This window comes from Xenopus laevis, chromosome 2L (assembly GCF_017654675.1).
Source record: "Xenopus laevis strain J_2021 chromosome 2L, Xenopus_laevis_v10.1, whole genome shotgun sequence".
In the NCBI taxonomy this organism is placed as follows: Eukaryota; Metazoa; Chordata; class Amphibia; order Anura; family Pipidae; genus Xenopus; species Xenopus laevis.
In genome coordinates, this window is record NC_054373.1 from 33902807 (window position 1) to 33928617 (window position 25811).

General features: G+C 40.9%; 1 protein-coding gene and 1 long non-coding RNA gene across 3 annotated transcripts in view; both read left to right on the forward strand.

Annotated features, from left to right (window-relative positions):
* The window catches only part of flot2.L (flotillin 2 L homeolog), a 36577-nt gene extending 32844 nt beyond the window's left edge, over positions 1-3733 (forward strand). Inside the window, exon 11 of one of the 2 annotated variants that reach the window (XM_041580869.1) lies at positions 450-3733. In XM_041580869.1, coding sequence (XP_041436803.1) covers positions 450-488 — 39 coding nt within the window. In that variant the 3' untranslated portion in view covers positions 489-3733. 2 annotated transcript variants of the gene reach the window in all.
* Positions 3734-21618: 17885 nt separating this feature from the next.
* LOC121399868 lies at positions 21619-23331 on the forward strand. The gene is made up of 2 exons (XR_005965299.1): positions 21619-21716; positions 22508-23331. It is a non-coding gene; the product is annotated as an uncharacterized LOC121399868 (long non-coding RNA).
* Positions 23332-25811: the final 2480 nt, after the last annotated feature.

The following is a 25811-nucleotide window of genomic DNA, read 5'->3' on the forward strand; positions in this document are numbered from 1 at the left end:
ACACACACACACACACACACACACACACACACACACACACACACACACACACACACACACACACGTCCAGTACCCTACATAGTTCCCCGTCCCTGCTCTCCCCCCCCCCCCGCATAGGTGGTCACACCTATAGATGCCCCTAATCCTTTACTGAATGAAGTGCAAATTAAGTAATCTGATTCCTGATAATTATGTGATTTGTTTCCACTTCCACCCTGGGAAATTCTGCCCTGTTTGATTAGTAGTGTTTTTATAATAAACCATATAGTATATGGAGTTGGCTTTTTTTCCTTTGCATAATTTCAGAACAATGCCATCAAGTGGTCATAAAGAGTATTGTCTTGATCTGTAGACTGTACGAATGCAAGTTAATAACTACAACATTGGGAAAACTTCTGTACTATTGTTTTTCTATGAATTCAGTTTTATTCTTATTTGTATTATTGCAGATTCCCCTGATCCAGAAAGCCACAGGCATCATGGCGTAAGGATAAGAACAATGAGTCCACCTCTGTATGCACTCAACATCAGATTGCCTTCAACAATGACAGGACTCTGTTTTATACAAAAAAAAGACAATTTCTCATTCATTTTAAATAATCTGGTTCCTAATGTGTTCGGGCCAGAAACACGAATAGTCATATCCTTCATTGTTTTAAGTTTGTTCATAGATATTTTTTTAAATAGATGGTTACTGTTTATTTGTATGATTCAAGCTGTTTGTTCGGCAGAGTTCTGCTTTGGCTGGAGTTGCTGCCTCTGTGCCTTCAGTTTCTCTGCCCTATGGTGTATGCTTTCTAAGCTACCAAAATGCTGCTTTTACCTGTCAATGCAAGAACTCCAGCCATTTTTTTTTTTTATATATTTCACTAAAGCCCTGAAACAGTGTACCACCACTTTGTGTTAGAGCGCATGGGGTCTCATGTCTCCATTTAAAGAGTAACAAAACTGCATCCCTTTAGCCGCTAAACTGCCCTTCCAAAATTGCCGGAAAGTCATTGGCTGTAAGTCCTCTTTTGGATGGAATGCAGGTTGGAAAATCCTGATATAATATACATTGGGTTTTTTGTACTCCCAAGCAACAGACATCTGTACTTGCTCTCCTGTTTCAGCATATGAGTCTTATATTTGTGCAGTCAGTCTGGGCTGCTCAGTCTATTTGTAAGGGAATGATACAATTAATCATTGCTACTTTGAGAAGAGGCTTCCTGCAGAGGATCACCTCCACCTCACACTTGAATGGAAAGCAGCATGGATCACCCTGCACGGGCAATTATTGCCCAAAAATGTGTAATTAAGATGCTGCATGTAGCTGTGGACACATGACAAATACAATCTGCCCAAGTTGCACTACATTTATTTTCCAGCCAATGTAGAAAAAAAAAAAAAAGATCATGGATTGCTATTAAATGCAGAAAAGCAAGGGAGCGATACAGAAGTGTGTTTGTATGGTGGTTGATAATCCCTGCTTTTATTTCTTTGCAATTAAAAATTCTTTGAACCTCTAAAGAATGCAGCACAGGGAATTTCGATTGCTCTTATGAGTGAACAGCTGGCCAAGGTATATGTATCTAATTTTTAGGAACATTTCATTTAGGTTGATTAAGGCCTGTTTGCTGTTTAAAGGCTTTTTCCAATTTTGGTGTACTTTATTTTTTTCCCCCCTGTTTTAAGATCCAAGTAGGAATGCGTTCATATTGTTGTATATACCAAACGGGAAGCACGCTCTTCTTGATGGCAGTGCTGAGTGGCTGCTTCATCCAAGACTTCTTTGTTTCTACATATCTGCTCACTTTATTGTGGAACCTCTGCATGTAAATTGTAAGTGACAAATCCTCTTTAGCACTGTACATTTATTGTACCCTGCACGTAATATATATATATATTGGTCACTACAGTATAACTGTCGCATTGAAATCAGAAAGTCTTCTTCCTTCTATAACCTGTAAGATAAATGAAGATTTGGAAGGTTCCACTCTGATGCTTTATTTTCAGGAGCACATAAAATCCATGTATAGCTTTTTGCTCACTTTATTTTAAGGCAGTGCTCGTTTATACATTTTAACACAAAAGTCTCCCATCTATGCAGATTTGAATCTCCCTAGGCACTCGCCTCTACAGCTGGCCATACATATGAAGGCTGCCAAACGAGCGGCTCTCTCACCGATATTGGGCTGATTTGATAGTGGGCCCTCAGGCCCAACGATCGGATAACAACTAGGAGGATATGGTTGGTTGGATCAAGGACCGCATCATGAACCGATGCAGTTTTTTTATCTGAGGGGATTTTTAAATTCACCTAATGGACATCTGGCCAACTTTTGGCATGATATTGAATGGGGAAGCCTGATCAAACTGCCCAATAAGATGCCGACTTAATCTATCGCCAGCTTATATCTGCTCGTATATGGTGGCTCTTAAGTGTGTGTGTGCAAACTATATCAATCCAGTAACAGTGAAAGGACTGCTTTTGGATTGGGTTCAAGTCTCATGCCAGTGAAGATCTGCTTGGCCCCCAGTCCAACAATCAGATCACATAGAGGCCCCACGCACGGCACAATAGTATTTGCTCTCCCAATCGATATCTAAAAAGCCCTGTAAAATTAGAGTTGGGGATACTCTAGAGTGGGGAGGTGCTGATTAGGGTCTGTGTAAATGTGATCTCTTCTTGTTTACTAAATTAGTTTACTCTGGCCCCATGCATGGTCCAAATAGCTGTTGTCCTCTCAGGAGGGGCTGATTAGGCAGCTAGTGTTCCCCTGAGAAGCTAGGAGGACTTAATGGAACATGACTTCTCTAACTTGCCTTTCAATGAGGAACGAGCTCCCCTACATTGTAGCTCTTACATTAGGGATGCACCGATTCCAGGATTCGGTTCAGGATTCTGCCTTTTTCAGCAGGATTCGGTTTCTGACAAATCCTTGTGCTTGGCCGAACTGAATCCTAATTTGCATGTGTAAATTATGGGTGGGGTAGGGAAATTACGTGACTTTTCGCCACAAAATATTAATTTTTTCCACTTTTTCCTTTCCTGACCCTAATTTGCATATACAAATTCACGTTCGGTATTCGGCCGAATCCCAAATAGTGGATTCAGTGCATCCCTATTTTACACAGACCCAAATTTCTCCATTGCTTACCCAAAATGCTTCATAGTGATCCCCAAAGAAGTGGTGTTGATAAATATTTAGGGGATTTTTTTGCTATGTTATATCTCAAAAGAAATAATCATTTAAGCCAGTTATCTGTGCATTTTATCAATCAAAGTTGTTTCTGAAAACCATATATAGTGCTTGATCTGGTTGAAATAAGCCACACTAGGAACCCAATCCCCATTATTCACAGCCACAGCTTTCCTGATGGCAGTTGTATTTGTGCAGCAGTTCTAGGGGCAGGTGCATGGCCAGGGCATTGCTTATTATCGTTGCACTGCACTCTATATCTGCCTGGGGATTTAGAATACGATCGGTGGGGGTTATTTTCACTATACATTATATTAATATATTCTTTATGTAGTCCATCATTTTGGACCAGATGACCTGGGAAATATGTGAATGTTTTGTGAAGTGTGACTTTATTCTGTGGGTTTCTTTGCGTATAATAGGAGTAGTGTAGGCAAGTATTACTGTTACTGTGGCTTCCACAATGTTTAACGCGGTTATTTTGTGACAAGCTTTTATTTTGATTTTATGTTTGAATGATTTGGAATACAGTCTTTTACTTACGATGATGATGATGACCTTGTTCAGTTCTCATTATTGACAAAAGTGTATATTTCTGTTAAGTTCGCTCATACCCGTTCCTGCCTCTCAAAACGGAATATTGTGCATGTGAATCAATGTGCAGTGAGTGGACACTTTCTGACACACACACACACACACAACATTTAAGGGGTTAATTATCAACGGTCGACTTTGAGGTTTTTATCTACCTCGAATAAACTCACAAATCGGATGTTTGCTTTTAGTATGTTATAGAATGGCCAATTCTAAGCAACTTTTCAATTGGTCTTCATTTTTCTTTTTTGGTGTTTTTTTTTTTTTTAATTTCACTTCATTTGACTCTTTCAAATGGGGGTCACTGACCCAATCTAAACAGAAATGCTCTGTAAAGCTACACATTTATTGTTATTGCTCCTCTTTCTATTCAGGCCTCTCCTATTCATATTCCAGTCTCTTATTCAACTAAATGCTTGGGTGCTAGGGTAATTTGGACCCTAGCAACCAGATTGCTAAAATTGGAGAGCTGCTGAATAAAAAGCTAAATAATAAAAAATGAAAACCAATTGCAAATTGTCTCAGAAAAGTCAGAATATCACTCTCTACATCCTACTAAAAGTTAACTCACAGGTGAACAACCCCTTTAAGGCTACTTTAAGGATCACCAGAGCTGGGCCATATAGTATTGGTGCCCCAGGCATTACTACTTAGTCCTGTACCCCCAGATACCTCACTGTACTTGTAGGCCATTGGTATTCCACTCACTTGTGCTCCTGCTATGAAGCAAGTTAAAGAAACAGTAACACCAAAAAAAGGAGTGGTTTAAAGTAATGAAAATATAATGTAGTGTTGCCCTGCACTGGTAAAACTGATCTGTTTGCTTTAGAAACTCTACTATAGTTCATATAAACAAGCTGCTGTGTAGCCATGGGGGCAGCCATTCAAGCACAGAATACTCTGTAGATAAAAGTACTGAAGAATCCCATTGTATTCTACAGAGCTTATCTGTTATCTGCTGTGTATCCTGTGCCTTTTCTCCTTATTCATCTTTGAATGGCTGCATAGTAGCTTCTTCAAATAAAATATTGTAGAGAAGCCAACACACCAGTTTTACCAGTGCAAAGCACCAGTACATTATATGTTCATTACTTTAAAAGACTTTCAATTTTTGGTGTTGCTGTACCAGGTTACATCATCCTGCTGGGGCAACAAAAAGCTATTCCTGGTAACTTTTTAAGAGCCAAAATACCTTTTTTTTTAAACTTAATTGTGTACCTCTAGTGCAGGGAGTGCAATTGTACTAGTGAAGTGTCAGCAGTTCGTCTGTCTCAGGGCAGCAGTGAGGCCAAAATTGCCCCTGATTCAACCTCACAGCTGGGAAATATTTCACAGCAGGTTTCCTTATAATATGTTCCATACCCGGGATTCTACTGTAGGATTTACCAGATCACTTGAAAATTCCTTCTAATAAATGCATTGCTGTAATGATTATAGTTACGTTGCAACAAGTACAGCCCTTCTACCTGGATTTACTAGACATGTCCCTGAATTGTCAAATGATCTGTTAATCCTATTGTGCCATAAACTAACCGGTTCCCCTCCTCTATATACAATAAGTTTCCTCCTGGGAGAGAGGCACAGGGGGGTAGTTTACTAGTTGTTGTCGCTCCTTAACCTGCTCATCTGAATGACACAATTATGCCTGCCAAACCCTTGTGTAGGAAATGTATTCAAGGGAGTAGCCCAAGGCCAAGCAAAAGAAAACGTATGGCCCCCCCAAAAAAAGGGGGGGGCCATAGTTACTGTGACACAGCTCCCAGTCATATTAAAAGAATAACAAACATATGGTAATCTGTGGAATACCATGGGATCTGTAGGTTTGTTGTTGTTTTAATATGCCTTTTTAAATAAAAGTAGCTTTTTATGGAAATAAAATGTCAAGCTAAGACTTTTAAGGAAGCCATTGTGCAAAAAAGGGCATTTGCGCCTGATTTTTGTACTTTGCAGACTTCCTTTTTATAGTAAATGCCCCTTCTGACTTTATCAATAAGCAGCTTCCTACATTCATACATCCATGTAATATTACAGTACAGCCAATATTTCAAGCTCCAGTGTGTGTGTCTGTAGTCTTTAGCTTTACTGTCAAGATTTGGGTGCTTAAAACCCTACCAGGAGACCTTGTATCTTCTTTGTATTCGTTTTAGTGGGGCTCGTTTATCAAGACATGGGCAGGTACCTATAGCAACCAATCAGCGATTAGCTTTTTAAAGCCAACTGCAAGTAGAACAATGAATGCAGCAATCTGATTGGTTGCCATGGGTTACTGTCCATGGGCAAATTTGCCCAGTGTTGATAAATGACCCCCAGTATCTCTTTCTGTTGGGTCAGCCTATCAGAATTATTAGAGGAGTCTCATTACAAAATGTGGGTCATTGATCTTTTTTTTTTTTTTCTAGTAGTGGTTATAGCATCTCACCCCCATGGCCCTTCCATCACGTGTGCAGTTTGTAAATATCTGTATGTTCCCTTCTGTCATACTGAGTTTCAGATAATGATATATATATATATATATAGATACATGTATATGATATAAACTGTACTCCTGGTAGGGAGGTTTCCTTGGTGCCACTTTGTTTTATTCTCTCTAGTGTACGGAATAGGAAAATTCTCTCGTGCCTTTTACATTACAATTTTTAGGTCAAATGCTAAAAAATATCCTTATCCTGTAGAGCAGGGGTGTCAAATTCACAGCCTGACGGTTATCCTGAACTATGTCTTCCCATCAGCCTCGGTTATACTCCAAGTCTGCTGGAAATTGTAGTTCACAAGAGCTGGAGACTTTGTCATACCTGGTGTAAGAGACATGAGGGGGCTCATTCACAAACATGGAGGCACCAGTGCTGTTACCATAGCAACTTGGCAATCCATGGCGGTCAGTCAAGTTGGGAAATGGATGTAAGGATCTGATTGGTTGCTAATGGCAGAAGCACTGCTGTGTTAAAAAAATAAAAACAGCCCAAAGATATCTATGATTTTATAACCCGTTGTTGGTCTGTACTCTCCTTAAAAAAAAAAAAATGTCTATATTTGAATATGCTTGTATTATTCAACTCTTCCTCCCCAGGAAGCTTTAATCCTGGGCGATATACAATATTATAACGATATTTAATCTCACACAATGTAGAGGACGTGGCAGATCTATAATGTCACCCCACCAAAGCCTTTGAGAACCCCGAGCATTTCTGTCCTTTGTACAGTGAAGCAGCAGATACTCTTGTGTATAACGACGACTGTTAATGTGATTTCTCATTATCTGCATGTGAATGAAGTGACACCATGTGACCTGTGCAGCTGTCTCTCACTGGACCCTATGCAAGTGTTTCATACTTGTATAATAAAACTCCCTGCTGTTCCAATTCCTATACGTTGTCTGTGTTTTTCATCTTGTGTTACAGATGTTATTGGGAGCAGCACTGAATCCACTGGATTGAGCTCCATTCTGAAGCATCCATTAAAGTATAGTATAAACGGAGTATAGTTTATATTTGTGAACAAAAAACGCAGGCTTTTGTGTTGTATCCTTATTAGAGTCCTGCGCGGAACCAATTTCTAAGACCCAAACCGCAACCCGCATATTTAGCCACTTTGATCCACTACCTGACCCGCAACTGCCTTATCCGCAACCTGCAGACCACCATCAAACAGGAAATGATGTTGCTGCAAACTGGAAGTGACGTCATCAAGAGTGGATGAGGACAGAAACAAGTTTTGTAAAACTTTAAAAGGTGTAAAATATAGACAATATTACATAAGATAAGACATTTAGATGAGACCCGTGATCCGCACCTGAAAATTCTCTCCTCATTCCACAGGGTGCCTGCTTTTTTTTTTTTTTTTTTTTGCTGGTAACCCACGAGGACCTAACCTGCTGCAGGACTCTAATCCCTATATCAAGCGTATAATTCAAGGGTCCCCAACCTTTCTCACCCATGAGCAACATTCAGATGTAAAAAGAGTTGGGGAGCAACACAAGCATGAAAAATGTTCCTGGCTGGTGCCAAATAAGGGTTGTGATTGGCTATTAGTAGCCCCTATGTGGACTGGCAGCCTACAGGAGCCTCAGTTTGGCATTACACCTGTTTTTATGCAAATAAAACTTGCCTCCAAGCCTGGAATTCAAAAATAAGCAACTGCTTTGAGGCCACTGAGAGCAACATCCAAGGGGTTGGGGAGCATCATTTTACTCACAAGCTACTGGTTGGGGATCAGTGGTATAAGTGATTATGTTGCACTCTAGGTGCACTTGTTATTCAGCAGCACTAGGGGGCGTGCAATAAGCATTCCATGCAAACTGACTTGTGTTATGGTTCCTTTTCTGCATAGCCAGGATAAAAGTAAAGGGACCCCAAGGTAAGCCCCCCGATAGTCATGTGTCGCCTCCCCCTTTTGCTTGGCAACTCGGCATTCTCCAGCTCACAAAAGATTCAGTGCAGAGGGCTATCATACAAACAATAAGAATGGCATCGGCTCAAAGCAACCAAACACATTGTTATGAAAAAGGCCCAGGTTTCATAGCAGCCTTACTAACTCTTATACTAAACAAGGTGCTGCTAAAGCCGGCTGGGCTACCATTGCTCCTGAGCTACAGCTCTCAGCCATGTATTTCTTTATCCAAGGCAGGATAATAACTTCACCTAAGCGGCCCCTTTTTCCTGCTCTCATTCAGGCTGCTGCCAGTGGGGGCATGTCATTCAGGAAAGGGATTTCTGGATTGTGTACTTTATTCTACTTTATCCTTCATCAAGATGTACCAGGGGATGGGGAAGCATTGCAATAGCAAAAATACATTTTGTGAAATGAGCAGTTTCTGCTTTTGTGCCGTCACCTTTCTAGATTATTCAGGTTTATACCAAACTGGGCTGATTCTCTGTCTGTGGATAAACGCAGGTCAATAATCAGCCTGTACCTGGAGCCATTGCATTGGTCAAGGTGCGGGCACACTGAATGGGTCTCTGGGCCAAAATGCATATTTGTGTTTCAGAGCTGAAATCCACTGTGTGCCTTTTGACCAATCTATGGTCATATCAACACCTTGGTCCAAAACTACTGCTTATTGTGATTTATTTAATATATATTGCCACAACCTGTACATGATTTCTCACTAAAGCAGTGATCCCCAACCAGTGACTCGTACGTAACATGTTGCTCTCCAACCCCTTGGATGTTGTGCCCAGTCGCCCCAAAGCAGGTGGCTATTTTTGAATTCCTGGCTTAGAGGCCAACAGCCTTCTGTAGGTTACCAGTCCACATAGGGGCTACCACATAGCAGATCACAGCCTTTTTTTGCCACCCCCTTAAACACCTTTGAATGTGGCTCATGGGCAAAAAAACAGTTGGGGACCCCTAGAAACAACTAATAATAACCTCACCCATGCCTTACATTTATACAGTTCAGACTATTATAACCTAATAGTCCAAGCTGACTACCTCCTAATCTTGCCTAGAGGTGGCCATACACAGGCCGGCCCATAGGCCACTCTGATCATCTCACTGCTAAACAGGTGAATACTGTACGAGTGGCCAGACGCATGATTGGCCACTTTCTATTGTAACATTCAACAGATCAAACAATCTGAGAAGCAGAAGAGACGAGGACCTGTCGCTCCTATCTGCTTCTTTCAGACAATGGGGCAGATTCAATTCAATGAGAAAAAGATTTTATCACGTGAAAGGTCATGGACAAGATTCAATTTGAGATTTAATTCAGAAAAACGTATCTATTGAAGTCTATTGGAAAAAACTGGAACTGAATTTAGAGAAAAGCTTTTTTTCCTCGAATTGAATCTCTATCATGAGTTTTCACGTTATATAGTGATGTGCGGATCCAGATTTTCTGGACTCACACCCAACCCTAACCCACCCTCACCTGGCTCAGCTCCTCCATGAAAGGGGTGGGGCAAGTCCATAAATGGAGGAGCTGGAAGTGTTAGGGTGGGGAGAGCAGAAGGAACCACTCAACCTGAAGACTTGAAGCAGCAGCCAGCCCAAACCTACCCAACACACGGGTCCCGTGGGTTTCAGGCCGGCCCGCACATCACTAACATGACGAATGGAATCTGGCCCATTGGATGTATATTTTCTGTCCTATTGCTTGCTCCTCCAGGATTGCTAAAGTTTGGTTGTCCCTACATACATTAGGGCTCATTTATCAACACTGTGCAAATTAGCTTACGGTAGAGACCTGGACGAGTCTTTTTTTTAAAACCTGCACCCAACCTGGACCCGCTTACCCAACCGCTTCCAGCAGCAATCGCCATGTTAATGGGAAGTTGCGTCACACCTATCAATTTTCACATTGGGAAGCCTGGATTTTCTTACGTTACTCCAGGAATGGCCGTCTGTAACCCACTCCCCTGCAACAGATCGTGTACCTGCAGGCCACCCACACAGTGGGCACAAGAAGTATAATCCACGAGTCCCAATCACATTGTTACACTGGCATCCGATCTGATGCAGGACTCTTATCTTATGGGCAGTAACCCATAGTAACCATTTAGTAAGTGGCTTTTTTTCAGAAAGCTGCAGGTAGAACAATGAATGCAACAATTTGATTGGTTTCCACAAGTTACTTCCCACAGGCAAATTTGTCCAGTGTTTATAATTGACCCCCAGTATTTTGAGAGGCTGCTGAAAGCTGACACTGTTTGCACAGCAAAGGCATTGGCCGGGGCTCTTCATGGGCTTAAATCCTAGTCCTTGTTCCACAGATTAAGGTTATATTGCTTGTTTTAGGCCACATCTGGTGTCTGGTTGATACATGTTTTGATGAATAAGAATTGAAACTTCACTGGAGCACATGTGTGTACATATTAAGTTTACTTTTCACCTAAATACAGATCCGTAAAGGAGCGTAGGGTCCACAGAGATGATGAAACATTACCCACAGCTGTCCTCCCTTGTGATATTGAGGTACATTACAATTTCTTGGGGTGCCAGTCTAATTGTTAAGCTATTTTGGGACTGCTCTTCTGCAGAGAACCCCAGTATTTAGACGCAAAGATCCAGTCGTACGAATCGAGGTTTCGTATGATTTTTGGACCGTGTGTGGAGAGTCCTGACATTTTTTGTCCGTCAGAGATCGGTCGTTTGGTCGATTGGACAGGTAAAAAAATTTCTGTCGGCTGCTGATAATATCTCTGCATGTATTGCCGATCGTATGATATTCAGAGGGAGACTGTCACCAGCTTTGGTTGGACATAGATATCGTACGATTGCTGTCAGGGGCAGAACATTGGCTCATCTGTTCTTTTCTACTTTATTTGATCTGAATGTGGCAGGTCAGGAGATGGGGAAGTCCAGTCGTTCGAGGATTCAAACAATCGTATCTTTGCGTCTATGGCCAGTTTTACTCTATACTCTCATATTGTTATATAGTCTTACTTAGCAACAGTCTAATCAATCTATTCTATTCAATATCCTTTTCACAGTATGTAGTATTATTGCTTTTGTACAATATAATACTGGGTCCCAGGCATTATAGATCTCCTTTATTTATATTTTGAGGGGGAACTGTCGATTGCAATAATAATTTCCTCTCTTAGGTGCTGTTTTCCTCCCCACCCTCCACCACCACCATCCCTTGCAGATTCTGTAGAAAAGGTGCATAATCTGAACTTCTAAAGTTTGAAGAGAAACCATGATACGAGTATGAACAATTTTCCAATCACTCCCTCACCTTGTTCCATTGGGAAGTGATGGTTCTGGGACTTGAAGCCGCTCTGCTTTCCAGTTTCTTTGGAAAGTGGAGGGACTTTAAGGGTTAGTCCACACAAGGAGATTTAGTCTTCGTCTGGGCGACAATCTCCCCGAGCTTCATTTTCCGAAGTCGCCCAAAGTTGCCAGGATTGTCGCCCAGAAGAAGAGGCGATTAGATTAGACACCAGGCGACTAAATCTCCCTGAATCTCCTCGTGTGGACTAACCCTAAGGGGAGGGGGGACTACAATAAATAATATACACAATTACAATTAAAGGTGGCCATACACGGAGGGATCCGCTCGTTTGGCGATGTCGCCAAACGAGCGGATCACTCCCCGATATGCCCACCTTGAGGTGGGCAATATCGGGCTGATCCGATCGTGGGCCCTAGGGCCCAACGATCGGATACTAACGAATAGTAATGGGTGATTGGATCGCGGGACCGCATCAACGAATGGATGCGGCCGCGATCCAACAGGATTTTTCGTCCCATCTGATCGAGATCTGGCCGACTTTCGGCGAAGCCTGTCGGGGGCCCCCATACACGGGCCAATAAGCTGCCGACACGGTCTCATGAGTCAGCCTGAGGTGCAGGCCTGGTAGATGTTTGGAGAGCCACAGGGACCAAATCTTATCGAACTTTTTAGGGCAACCCCTACACAAGTATGTAAGCTGATACATTAAGCGTTTACCATTTCCACCCACTGATTCCTTTTTGGGGGTTGTTTCGATTTCCAATTAAGAGCAATAAGTCTCTTTGCTTGAATTAGAAAATAACACATTAATGCTCTTTCTGCCGGGTTAGGGGCGGTTTCCACTACCTGGTTCAGTAATAAAATTAGTGGATCAAGTGGGATTATGAGAGCCATTATTTGACTTATTTCAGTAACCACTTTTTTCCAAAATGTCTGTATGTGCCGACAACTCCATACCATGTGGATGTAATCCGCCGGAGTATGACCACATTTTGGGCAGATGTCTGGGATAAAGAATGATCCATCTTTAATTGTGTTTAATGCTAAAAACCAGAATAACTGTAATTCCCCACATATTTATACTATCACACATGGCACATCACAGTCAGTTAGGTCTTTGCTTTCACTCTCTAATCTTTATATAATAGTCAACTGCAGTGGTGCCATATAAACCCCTGTTCTGTCCCTTTTATCAGTACTGCTTTGCAAGCAAACATTTTCGGCAGATTATCTCACACAATATATTAAAAATGCACAATATCTTACAGAACCTCTGTGCCCCAGCTGCTGGGTGTGTAGTCTCTATGCCCCTGGCCCCTAGTTACCTATGTGCAGAAGTAAAAAAAAAGGTTAAGGGTTAAACAGATCTAATACAGGAGCACTACCCCTCTCCCACTAATATTTCCATCTGCTGATGCGCAGCTCCATGGCCTTCATCTGCTGACTGATAAGAGCCGGGGAGTCTGTTCCAAGGCAATATCAGTGTGATATAAAAGCTGATCCTCCCTTATCAGTGTTCTGCTCCTTCACACTCTGCCCACACCCAACCCGGCCAGACCTTGCTTACTCAAAAACAAATTATTGATAACAAGTCGTGAGCTGTGACATTACTAGTTCATCTAACTGGTAGCCAAGAAGAATATTGTGTAGGCCTGAAAAGAGTCTCCAATGTTTGGGTTTGTATTACTGGGGAGAGGGGCCCCTTTATTGCGTTATCTCCATTCTCATTTGTAGGGAACCAGATAACATCATCCACCAAAGCTCACAACACAGATTTCTTCTAGCGTGAGCACAGGCAGAAAATGTTTTATTGTTAGGTGTCGTGCACATGTTTCATTTCAGTAGTGAAAAGGGTGTGGATGTGTGCCAGATGCTTCACTTATATTTTATATTCTTTATTTATCAACTTTCTTCCCCCGAGCAGATGCTGGAACCCTTCCTGCACTACCATAAGACCCACCCTGTGTAAAGTGCAGTCGATTTGCTTTTCAAGCTGCTCTCAGCCAGTGTAACCGGTCAGTCCCAGAACCACATGTCATTGTTAGTGGGAGTGCTCGTCCCTCAGCGATCTCTCCATTTTGCCCTACTCCACAGCAAAAGGGCAGTATTTATTTCTAAGGCTCTGAAGGGATTCACAAAAGTGGAGTAAAATGTTAGTTCAGTCCAGAAAGTTATTTAATGACAAATTCACAAACCTTTTATACCTGTACCACGATCAAGTTGTGTTACACCAACCTCTTCCAAACCAGTAACGTACCTAGTGCTGCTGGTGCCCATGTGCAGGACATGCAGCCGCCCGGTAGTTCCACCACTGCTCCACATTCTGTTTCTGCCAATGGAACACCATCTTTCTAAATCAAACAATATAGAGCTACAGTAGAACCCCAATTTCACATTTTGCATGGGACCAGGAAAAAATGATGTGAAATCCGGGAAAATGTAAAATCAGTGAAATTCAGGGAGATTTTGTCACCCGGCAACAAATCGCCTCTTCTTCGAGCAACTAATCTCCTAGAAAGCCTTCCCGCTGGCTAGAATCAAAATGGCCGTCAGGGTGGCACCCGTAGCGCTTCATTTCTGAAGTCGCCTGAAGTTTCCTCGTGAGGCAACTTCGGACGACTTTGGAAAACGAATAGCTCTGAGTGCCATCCCGATGGCGATGTAGATTTTAGCCGGTGGGGGGCAGTTCGGGGGGAGATTAGTCACTCAAAGAAGAGGAGATTTGTCGCTGGGCTAAAGGGTAGTTGAAAGAGGACAAGGATTTGGCACCACTGAACTAATACCCTGCTAATAATTAATATAGAAAATGAGAACATTGTGTAGATACGAGGGTTGTCAAGCAAGTAAATCTAGAGCAACTGGACTTGCTGAGTATTCATTGAAGTCCTCATTGAAGTATGGAAAGAGCTCAGTATATAAACTCTTCCAATAATCCAATCCAGGGCCGCCATCAGGGAGGCACAGGCGGTACAAGTGGGCCTGAAGGGGGGCCTGGCAGTTTTTGAAAATCCAGGCCCCCCTTGACAGCGTCAAAGCTTTGCCACCTCCTTCCGAAGTCCCGAACAGCCACAACGAGGAAGTGCTGAACAGTCCCGAAGTGGTGAAATAACCTGAAGCCGCGAAAATAGCTGAAGCCGAAGTCCTGAAGCACCGAAAAGACCCAAAGTCACAAAAGGAGGCGAAGATGAAGTCCTGAAGCCACGAGATCAATTCTTCTGAACACCAATGTGTATTTTTTTTAATCCTCTAGCCACCAATGTATTATTTTAATACTCTATAGGCCCCTGCCACCAATGTTTTTTTTAAAAAAAATATTCTTTGGGGCCACAATTTTTTTTTTACTTGTAAGGGGGGCCCTGGCACCAATGCTTTTTTAAATAACTTTCATGGGGGGCCCTGGCAACAATGCTTTTTTTTAAATCATAGGGGGGCCCTGGTCCCCAATAGCTTTTTATAACTTATGTGTGTGTCGCGGGGTTACCTTTTTTTATTGTTGATGTCTGTGTGGTCTTTTAACTGTGATGGGGAGTGGAGGCGGGATCTGGGGTGAGGCTTGGGGGCTGGGTCGGGTGGAGCCCAGGGGGCCCCAAAAATTCCATTGCTCCAATGTGGCACAGCAGCTCCAGATGCAGTTCATTAAAGCCCGGGGCCCTTAGTTTAAATTGTATCCACATCCTCTCGAGTATCCCTTACATAAAAAAAAAATAATCAGAAATGCTAACATTTTAATAGAAACTATAGAAAAAAAAAGGCTTATTTATTAAAAAGCAGAGGCAGGGCTACCATCAGGGGATACAGGGGGTACTGCTGAGGAGTGGCACAGAGATGGCAAAAGTGCAGTTTGTGGGTTACAAAATGACATTATATGTTCATGAAAGTCCCTGTGTAAAATGTATAATGAAGCAATAGAATTCTTAATGAATCAGATAAAATTGAGCGTAGGACTGGCCAGATATGGGATGACTTTGACGTAGTTGGCCAGCTTAAATATATTGCAATATATGGACAAACAATCCCTGTTTTGTTTAAAGGGTAAGGCATTTTTCAGTAGCAGTATGCACAAAATGTCGCTGTCTTAAATATATTGATAATGGGTTGAGTGCAGAGGACTCTTGTATTTGAATTTTTTGGTCACAAGCACAACTTTAATAATATGGTTTATGTTGGTGCCAAAAAATCTATATAGGTACTACTACAAAACTAATCAGTAATTCAAAATCAAAAATAAATAAAGTTAATCATGGGGAATATACTCACAATTCACCCCAGTCCTAGGGTTTAAGTCCAAGTCAACATTTCAAAAGAGAAAAATGTGTCCCCCAAAATAATGAATCAATCAATTAAAAAATGAAAAATTTATTAGGACATCAGAGCAAGACCTAAAGCGTTTTGTGCCTGCTGGGGCACTTACTCAGAATCAAACCTATGAGTAAGTGCCCCAGCAGGCACGAAACGCGTTAGGTCTTGCTCTGATGTCCTAATAAATTTTTCATTTTTTAATTGATTGATTCATTATTTTGGGGGACACTCACATTTTTCTCTTTTGAAATGTTCACAAGCACAACTTTCCCTTGTTTCTTTTACCCTGCACATCCCACATCTTGGAAGTCCAAGTAACATTCCCTGTATAAACGAATCATTTGTGTGACTATGAAGATTTTTATTCATCATCCAGGTCATGGTATATCTAGTGTAGGTAAATCTAGAAACAACTGGACTTGCTGAGTAATCAGCTACTCATCCGAGCAGCTTCTGTGTGTGTGACAACCTCCCACACAACAATGTATATTTATATATAAACATATGATGCACCAGTTATATTTAGTGCACATCTGCCCAATCAATTTGGAGTCAACACAAAGTACGACAAGTTCTTCCAAGCAAGTATAACAGGGATAGCCAAGGATGGGATCCTGCCCAGATATGGAGGTATATATATATATATATATATATATATATATATATATATATATATATAATAAAGTACTTTCTTTATTAGGACACACTAGCTATTAAGGCCAAGGTGGGGGAAGAATCCCCTGTAGCCCAGACTGGACTCTGTTGTGAGGTTTGTGCAGGGACACACGCACACACTGTATGTTATCAGAGAAGCCACATGTAGATCTGCTGACTGCTCTATGGACATTACTCTGCCGGCACATGATAAGCCATGAAAGGATTAGCAGCTTTCTCTATCTCATGGTTTCATCCACCCAGAGCTCATGAAAAAAGTACCATTTCATCCTGAATGGGCGCAACGTACAAGGCGGCTGCTTGTATTGTGTTTAGAAACAAGCAGGTCGAATTAATTCCTATACTTCATGTAATAACTGTACAGGTATGGGATCCGTTATCTGGAAACCTTTTTTCCACAATGCATCCGAATTACAGGAAGGCCCTCTCCCATAAACTCCTTTATTAGCAAATAATTCGAATTTTTAAAAATGATTTCCTTTTTTTCTCCATAATAATAAAACAGTAGCTTGTACTTCCAAAACCCAAAATATAATTCATCTCTATTGGAGGCAAAACATTCCTATTGGGTTTATCTAATGTTAAAACATAACTTTTAATATGTTCTAGAATGGCTAATTCTAAGCAGCTTTTCATTTGGTCTTCATTGTTTATTTTGTATAGTTTTTGAATCATCTGCTTTTTTCTTCTGACTCTTTCCAGCTTTCAAATGGGGGTCACTGATCCCATCTAAGATATATGCGCTGTACGGCTACACATTTATTGTCATTGCTATGTTTTATTACTCATCTTTCTATTCGGGCCTCTCCTATTCATATTCCAGTCAATGTTCAAATAAATGCATGGTTGCTAGGGTAATTTGGACCCTAGCAACTAGATTGCTGAAATCGCAAACTGAAGAGTTGCTGATTAAAAAACTAAATAACTCAAAAAACACAAATAATAAAAAATGAAAACCAATTGCAAATCATCTCAGAAAATGACTCTCTACAATACATCATACTATAAATTATCTCAAAGGTGAGCAACCCCTTTAAGGTTTGGAGATGAAATTAAGGAAACATCCCTTCTAGGATAAACCCCAAGTCCCAAGCATTCTGGTCTGATATTGAATTCCCACTTTGTGCCTTGCTGGTTGAACTACAAATCCCAGAATACTCCCACTGATATGGTGGTCCCGTTATTATCCCGTTATTAAGCTCCTGTTCAAAATGCTGAAATAAACAGATGTTCTTTTTATTTGCCCGGATAACATGGCACTAAAACCACTATAGTACAAAAATCACCTTGGCACCACTTCTTTGTGAATAATAATTTAACAAAAGCTTTTAGTACGGTGAAAACAGGCTGCTATATGGCTAAAATTGCTCTTCATATTTTATTGTTTCTGTTTTTTAATTTAATTAGATTTTTTTGCTGTGTACCGGGTTGCTCTGGATAAACTACCCTAGCAACCAGGCAGAACTGAAGATAAATAGTAGAGGGCCTGATCAGAAATAGCAGAGGGGCTGCTGTAAGATGCCATAGACAGTCATTATTTATTGGGTTGGTAGGGGCTGTTTGGGCGGCTGGGCCTCTGTGTACCTGGAATTCCAGGGCCTATTTTGACTCCCAGTCCAGACCTGGTTCCATTATACAGGGAGTCAAATTACCAGGGCTCTATTTAGGTCCAGTACTGCCCTAAGCAAAGACCCTCAGCCTGGCCTGACATTTGGCCTATCTATCCTGTGCATGCGGTGATCACTCAAATAGCAGGTACCATTCGGCTTTCTACTTTTAGTGGTTTTTGAGGTTTTAGACTACTATATCCGGCAGGCTTCCAATCCATTAAACAAAAATAATGTAAGTAGGTTATAGGAAAGTGCTCAGAGTAGATGCTCTTTATGCGCACAATTCAGCACATGGAGAAGTTATCAAGAAAGTGCAATTTTGAAATGGGTCCAAAAGCCATCACTCTCCTTCATGTTATTTAGGCACAATTCTTATCAATGGAGGCCTCCTCCAAGGAATTGTAAGCTGTATTCAGCCCCCTACATCTATCTGCCCATGTATGGGACTTCTCTCATGGCTTATCCAATACATTTCTGGCTGAAAATCAGGCAGCTATATATCAGACAGGTTAATTTAAAAGGTTTTACATGATTTTCCTTTTTCTTCTTACTCATTCTAGCTATCAAATGGGGGTCACTGACGCCATCTAAAAAAACAAATGGTCCATAAAGCTACAAATGTATTGTTATTGCTATTTTGTATTACTCCTCTTTCTATTAGGCCCTCTCCTATTCATACTCCAGTCTCTTATTCAAAGCATTGCATGGGAACTAGGGTCATTTGGACCCTAGCAACCAGATTGATGAAATTGCAAACTAGAGCTGCTGAATATTAAGCTTAATAACTCAAAAACCATAAAAAAATAAAAAATGAAAACCAATTGAAAATTGTCTCAGAATATCACTCTCTGCATCATACTAAAAAAGTATTTAAAAGTGAACAACCCCCATAAAAGCTATCTTACTTACAGCTTGTCTTGCACTACCTGTCCGTTGGAGGGATGCTCAGCCCCCCAGAGGGATGAGGTTAGAAACAAAGAATAGTGATGCTGCATACCTAAGAGGAAAGGTACACAACTTCAAAAAAAGTTAGTCGAATGAAGCTATTTCTATTTGGCAGGAGAGAGTCTAGCACAAACAGAATAAAATAAACAAAGCTACTGAATATCAGATGATGATGTATAATAGGAAGGAAAGCATGATCTGTTCTCTTCAGATGGTTTTCTCATAGTTTTCATCATTGTTGTTTCTCTCTTTCTTCTCCCTTTTATATTCATTTTCCCTCTTTGTAACTTAAAAACAATAAAAATAGAAATGACAAAAAATGTTCATTTATTTAATTCCCTTTAGAGCAGGGGGTCCCGAACCGTCGGGCCGCACCCCACTCATGAACTGGGCTGCCGAGCCTAGCCTGCAATTAACGCCCGCGTGACAAAATTAGACGCGTTGCCGCTGGCCCCCCGACCCGCCCAACCTGGTCCTTGCAGCCCCCCCTCGCCAGATTTTAAACAGCAGAAATTAAACTCTCAATATTGCTTCTTTTCTTTACTTGAACTTACTCCTGTCCTGAACAAAAATATTCCTAAGGTCCAATAAAAAGTCAGAAATGTTAGTAAATGAGTAAATAAATGTCTGATAGAATTGTGCCTCTGGAAGTGTATCTTGGGTACTTTTAGCTAACCTTGTAATTGGTGGATTTGGAGTCCATTTGGTCTTCTCAAGTAATGTAACCGTGAATGGTAAATATGGTTTATATAGCTGGAAAGACAAAAGAATGCATGTGAAGGACCTGGGCTTAGCCAGGCCAAGAGATGGTCGTTGGGGAAAAAACACCAGTAAATATAGAGGAGACAGTGGCGTAACTAGTTGTTACTGGGCCCCATAGCAAATTCAATTTAGGGCCCCAAAATATTTATAAGTTGGCCTATTTTACCAAGATATATTAAAATTGCTAATTAATTATGGTCTTACTGGGCCCCCTACACTCCTGGGCCCCCCTGCAACCGCAGGGTCTGCTTCCTCTATAGTTATGCCCCTGAGAGGAGAACAAGTGTTCTAGGAGGAACTAATTGGGCAGCCTTCATCCACATATAATGTGTGGTTTGGGTCCCAATTGTTGAATACAGAAAAAAGCAGCTAGAGTTCAGAGTGTCTTCTAACCGGTCCAAGTTGTATTCGGGGGCCAAATGTCCAAATTAGAAGAACCTCTGAAGAATTTATGGATGCTGTATGATGCATGCCGGCAGTTTGTACCTCACCTTTCTATATCTAGAACCTAAGAGTATGAGGGTTACATATTGGCTGTAAACGTTTCTGAAAACTCTTTTAAAATATAAACAAAAACGAACAAAGTCTGGCCAGAGGGGCAAACATTCTAAAGTGCATGGGGCACAGAGGCCCAAACAGCTCCCCACCAGCCCACTTAATAGAAAAGATGCACCGAAGCTCGGATTTGGCTGAGCCTGAATTTTTAGCAGGATTCCAAGCAATTTGGAAATGTTGGCAATTTGCCGAATCAAGGAGCCTGGCCAAACCGAAATCAAAAATTTGCAGTGCTTGCTTTATGCACTTATTGGGTATTTCCTCTCATGCACCAACAATTTCTGCCAGGGTTCGGATTCAGTTTGTTATTTGGCCAAATCCATACTCTAGGATTCAGGGATTCACCTGAACCCTGAAAAGCAAGATTTGGTGCATCCCTACTAAATAGGGACTGTTTATAAATTCAACTATTATGCAGCCCCAGGTTCTGAAATTTGGATTGATGCAGAGGGGTATGGGACTCCAAGAGAAAATATTGTACTAGAGAAAATAAAGAGCTCGCTTTATGCTCCATTTTTCTCATCTCCATGAAATGCAGGTTTGTCATTTGACAACTTTGGCTATAATGGATATAAATGGGCAAGGTTTACTTTTTGACTTCCCCAGCCAAATTAGTGTTCTGGATGTTTTTCCAAGCCTGACATATCTGATTATTTAGTCTGACTGCCAAACAAGTAGATGTTTATGCCATTTGGCTGCCTAAGTAGAGGGCCATATCAGGCTGAGCCATCGTTCCAGCTTCTAGGTCAATGATTGGATCACATGGTGGAGCCCATGCAGATCTATGAGCCAAGCCCTATGCAGTCCTTGTTGCTTTAAAATCGAAATGATGTCACAGTGTTAAAGATCCATCTTTTAAGAAATGGCTACAAAAACTGACAAAAAAGCAGCATTCCCATGCTGGTGTTTTGATGTGACTCCCATTGCCAGCAATGCGTGCAATTATAATTGAGCCCCAATGTGTTTCCGAGGTGACTTCATTGAATGTTTTTTATCTGTGATAGAAGTAAATATATGGGTGAAGTGCTCAAAATACCTTCAAAGGCCAAGTTATCCCATAGGATGGATGAAATATGGAGTCATGAGATCTATGATTTTATTTCATCCACAGATTATGCTATTTATGAAAAATGTTTTTTTTTTAGCCAAGAAATTGTAGATAGAATATACGTCTTTTTTCAAACACAACGGCATGTGCTTCGCCAGCACTTTTCTTGGCCAATGAAAAATCAGTCTGTGTACTGGGCTAGCTAAAGGGGCAGGCAGCTGGTTAATATGTAAATGAGCTTGGGTCATTATAAATAAGGAGACCAGGGAACAGGGTGTACATTCGCCATGTCCCCCTCCCAGGCTGCTGTTGGATGATAATGAAGATAATGAGTCAGCCCTCCTATCACATTGCACTGCAGTCTCTAGTTGGTAAGTACAGCCCATAGGAATGCTGGGAAAGCACTCTGAATCTCGCATGGCTGCCAGGTTAATTAAATCAGGACCAATTGCATTGCCATTGTGATATCTGTATGCATTATATTGAAACTCAACACTGAAGCCTGGCTAATTTTTTTTATTATTGATATTTAATGTATATCATGTAGTAGTAAAATGTAAATTATTATTATTATTATTATTAACATGTATTTATATAGTGCCAACATACTGCGTAGCACTGTACATATTGCGTAGCACTATGCAAATGTTGCAAGCGCCCAAACAGAACCTGGTGGGGAGAAGAGAGGTGCTGGAAGTTGTAGTTCTGCAGTAGCCATGTGCATAAGGTTACTTTGTTGTATATCGGCCTTGTTTCATATTTGTACACTTATTTTTGTTGATTAAATAGGATATTTAGAAAAGCAAATCTTGGCACAGTCATGAGAACACTCAAACTGCCAAAATATATTTATTCTTCTTATACATTTGGTTATTAGGATTAAAGTAAATGCCATTCTTTATGGAGGGGATGTTATACAATATGTTGTGTATGTGTGTGTTGCAGAACTGCTGTATTATAGAACTTAACGATACCCTACTGACCTAGATACCAGATAACCCTCTATTTATGGCTTGAATTGGAAGACAAAAGCTAGGTGGGCTCTTTGTTTATAGAGTTTCTTAGGATAATAATTTGTTCTGTATCGCTGCCAGGGATATGAGTGATATGGGGAAAAGAGGGTGATGCTATGTATTATAACTATTTTCCATTGTATTTACAGGTTCCCTGAAGGAAGTGATAACGGAGCTGCAACCTCACACCCTGTACTTGAGGCCTTTGGGACTGAGTTTGGGATATCATCATATACTGTAAGTTTGTTTTAAGACACTACAGTATAGATGATGTACTACACCAAGTCTCTCAAGCACCCGCCGTCGCTGCACTGCTGAACATTCCGTCGCTTTATGACTTTCATTTCTCCCGTATAGCTGCTTAACAGTTAATACGACAGCTCTTTAGTAATTAACTAATTGTCCGTCATACAGGCCAGCCAAATACATTGATATTAGATGTAATTAAAGGGGATTTTTAGATAATAAGAAAATGTTCTATTGATAGTATTTTCTTTCATGGCCTTTACAAATAGAGTATATATATAGGAGCTGATATATTACTTGTCTCGGCACAGGCATTCTCCATAAAACTAATGAAACAGAACCTCTAGTGGTGATTTATACATTGTCTACGGAGAATGCCTTAGCTTAGGCAAGCAGCATGGCAGCTCTGATTAATGTCTACATGAAAATATTGAAAGAAGGGAAGTTTGGAGCACGTAGTCAGTTATTATTGTATGTGCAATGTCCAGTGTTCCGAAGTGCAGCAGAGGATGGCTGACCCATTGTATTGGATGGAGACGTGTAGGGTGGCAATGAAACCGTTACCATTACTGAGTTTAGTAATGGTAAGGGTTCTGTTGCTGCTCTTCCATTCGCCTTTGAGATTCCAGAGGAAGCAAACGCAATGAAGAACTGAATGTACCATGTCATTATCACCTTCTGCCTTGTCATTTCCTGAATTGTCTACTAAATAAAATATTTACAATTATACCTTGGGTTCATAATTTTTTAGGTTTTTTAAATAATCCTGCCCTTAATGTTGCCAAACTACAATGCTCTGCCTTCTACCCACGAAGGAAGGCGGCTGAGGGGGGTCTTTTAAGTTTTACTTTTAATATATTATATTATGAATGGTCAGTTCTAAGCAACTGTTCAATTGGTCTTCATTTTTTTTTTTTTTTAGTTTATGAATTATTTCCCTTCTTCTTCTTTTGACTCTTTCCAGCTTTCAAATGGAGGTCACTGACCCCATCTAAAAAACAAATGCTCGGTGTATGGTTTTTGCAACTTGGTCAAATTCCTATTCAGACCCTCTGCTATTCATATTCCAGTCTCTTATTGATATTAACGCATAGTTGGACCCTAGCAACCAGACTGCTGAAATTGCAAACTGGAGAGCTTCTGCACAAAAAGCTAAATAACTCAAAAACCACATATAGTAAAAAATGGAAAACGAATTGCAAATTGTCTCAGAATATCACTCTCTACATCATACTAAAAGTTAATTTAAAGGTGAACAACCCCTTTAAGTTGTTCAGTCAATATAATTACCAGTATTTTCTGCCAGCATCAAGAGTTTTATGGGCACTGCATCTGGTTGCTTTATAATAAATGTATCCGCTCTTATTAGTAAACTTGTCCATTAGTTCTAAGAGTAACATTTATGGAGCTTCAGCAACACATAAAATGAAACATCATTGTAAATATTCATTTAGTTCATATCTCCCTTGCCAGCGTTATTATCAGCTCTTCCCAGACTAGGCTATGCACAAGGTGGGGTTTGGGTGGGGTGTGCTCACTTTTGTATCTGTAAACAGTTACCAAAACTCCAAAGTTGTTTTGCTATGGGCTGAGTCCTGGGGAGGGGCAGGGGGTGGGCAGTGCCTAAATCTCTGGCCGAGAAATGATGTCACTGGGTGAGGTCACTGATTGCCTGTTGAATTATTAAAATGTTTACTTGTTCCAAATCCAGCTATTTATCCTCTGCTAACAGCAGTGTGCATAACCTTGACAATGCAAATGACTAGTAATGCAAAAGGCTTCCCAAATGTATCTATGGTTACTAAAAATCCATTTTAAATTAAAAATGTACCCTACTGGCCTATGTAGGCAAAACACTCCTTACATATGAACCAGTGGTGTACTTAAGAATTCATAATCCATGTCATATAATACAATACGCAGATACAGGTATGGGACCTATTATCCAGTATGCTCGGGACCTGGGGTTATCTGGATATTTGGATCTTCATATCATGGGGAAATTCACCAAAGGGCGAAGTGACTAACTTTAGCGAAAATTCAACAGCGTGACGTCATTTCAGGACTTCACCGATTTAATAACATGCACAGGTGTAACTTCGTTAGCGAAGGAGATAGACTCTATCGCTACTTCGCACTCTTACGCCAGGCAACGTTTCGCTCTGGCGAAAGAGCGATACTTCGCAAATTCACTAAGATGTGCCTTTTACTCAGCGCTACCTGTTCTGCCAGACTTACCTTCGCCAGCTCAGACCGGGCGAAGTGCAATGGAATGTTAAAAATTGAAAATTTTCTAAGTCCCAAAAAAGACTGGTGTCTTTTACTTTTTCAGGGTGATAGGCCGTAAAAAATTTTTGGGTACCCAGGCTCCCCCATACATTTCCTACCATATGTGCCATATAAACTATACACTGGGCACATGTGTAGGGCAATATAACAACGTTATTTTATTTTATTAAGGTTCCCTGGGCTTGTGTAGTGTAATGTATTTGCTGCAACATATACGTCCATTAACTTTACTTCCCGCCGTATGCAAATTAGCCAGCGATAACGCACTTCGCCAGAGTTCTGCCCCCTGGACGCAACTTCGGATTTTTTTTTTTAAAAGGTTGATTTTTATTGAATTTTAACAACAAAAAAAAAATTTGAAGGAAGTAAAGCTAGGTAGAAGGAAAGAAAGAAAGGGGAAAGTAGAGAAAGAGGTACGGCTGAAAAAGTGACCATCACTGGTTAGTCGTTGTGGCTGGCGACTCGAGCCAAGGGTTCCAAATATTCTCAAATTTCTTCGGGCATCCGCGTGCTAAGTAGGTGAGCTTGTACAGTTCCAGTTGCGAATTAATTAGTCCAATACATCTATTCAGAGTCGGTGGCAAGGGGCCCATCCAGTGCAGGGCAACAACTTTTTTTGCGTAAAAGAAAAGCAACCTCATCAGGCATCTAGTGTTTACTCTAGGTATCACGGAGTCAAGGAGACCCAGAAGACAAGTAGCAGGGTTAAGTATCTGGGGAAGATCCAGTTTAGTAGCCATGAAGCTCACAATTGCCCTCCAATATCTAAATATCACTGGGCAATCCCACATTAAATGCATGAAATTAGCGACAGAAGCACCACATCTTGGACAGCTGGGTGAAGCTACTTTCCCCATCGTAAATAGTTTCTGAGGGGTGAGGTATGTTTGATGTGTGATCTTAAACTGTATGAGCTTA